Source organism: Sphaeroforma arctica (genome assembly GCF_001186125.1).
Source record: "Sphaeroforma arctica JP610 unplaced genomic scaffold supercont1.8752, whole genome shotgun sequence".
Classification (NCBI taxonomy): Eukaryota; class Ichthyosporea; order Ichthyophonida; genus Sphaeroforma; species Sphaeroforma arctica.
In genome coordinates, this window is record NW_014031806.1 from 1 (window position 1) to 1,186 (window position 1,186).

Genomic DNA, 1,186 nt, shown 5'->3' on the forward strand with positions numbered 1-1,186 from the left:
TTGAAGTCAGACGCCCAACACATATCTCAAAAACTAAGCTTTTGTCAAGTCTAGCTATCATAGCAACGATGATGTGCAGTTTGGCGATTCTTCTGACTGTATCGAACTACGTAGCTCCACTACTGAATAGTGTGGGAACCCAAACGGCGACTGACGATTACACTACCTCAAAAGTCTTCGCCATAGATGCACAGATGAAGATTATAATGCAGCAGTCGGGCGACCCGGCGAGTTCGACCGTGATTGTCAAAGGCCGGGCAAAAGCGTCACAGCCACGCATGGCGATTGCTTACCTCACAAGAAACACCAAATCCGATGCGCTATATCAGCGGGATTCAAATACATTACTCGCCAAGAGCTTAGATCTGGTATTTGAGAATGTAATGCCGTACACTGCGGCGGATGTGATTATCTTTCACGAGGGTGACTTCAGTAGTGAGGATCAGAAGAAGGTGATCAAGGGCCGCCCCCACATCAAGTTCCACACCCTGAGCGCAGCCGAGTGGGGCCCACCCGCATTCATTGACGAGAAGGAACTGCCGTCCTGGCACGAGGGCAGCAAGTACGGCATGGGCTATCGCAATATGATCCGCTTCTACGCCAATCGGATCTGGCCCTTGGTGAGTGTCATGGGCTATGAGTACGTCATGCGCCTGGACGAGGAGAGCTTCATCCACTCACCCATCAAGTACGACCTGGCTGAGCGTATGACCTCCGAGAGACTGGTCTACGGCTACCGGCAGGACCAGACAGAGTACCCCACCTATGGCGCATGGGTGGCCCGAGGCAGTCCACGCCTATCTACAGCACTACGATATCGAGCCCACATTCCTGTACGACCACTGTACCCCCCGCAACATTGCCGGGCTTAAGACTGGGCTACACGACCTGCACAGCTACTACAACAACTTCTTCATCGCACGGGTCGACTTCTTCACCAGCACACAGGTTCAGCAGTTCCTCAACTACGCCGACAGGACGGGCGGCTACTACTACAGCCGATGGGGCGACGCCATAGTCCACACGGCTGCTGTGCAAATCTTCCTGCACACAGCGGAGGTGCACAAGTTCACAGACTTCTCGTACGAACACGCGACGCTGAACAAGACTGACAACACTTTGACATGGGGTGGCCTGGCTGTGGGTTCAGAGGACGTTAATGCCCAGGCACGCGCTGCGGACTTTG

General features: G+C 54.0%; 1 protein-coding gene across 1 annotated transcript; it reads left to right on the top strand.

The window, feature by feature from the left end:
* Positions 1-68: 68 nt before the first annotated feature.
* On the top strand, positions 69-1,155 carry SARC_16736 (hypothetical protein; the record flags this gene model as incomplete). Its single annotated transcript, XM_014289160.1, has 2 exons — positions 69-776; positions 808-1,155. Coding segments are annotated over 2 exons (1,056 nt in total), but the record flags the coding sequence as incomplete, so codon positions are not given.
* Between the last annotated feature and the right edge of the window lie 31 nt (positions 1,156-1,186).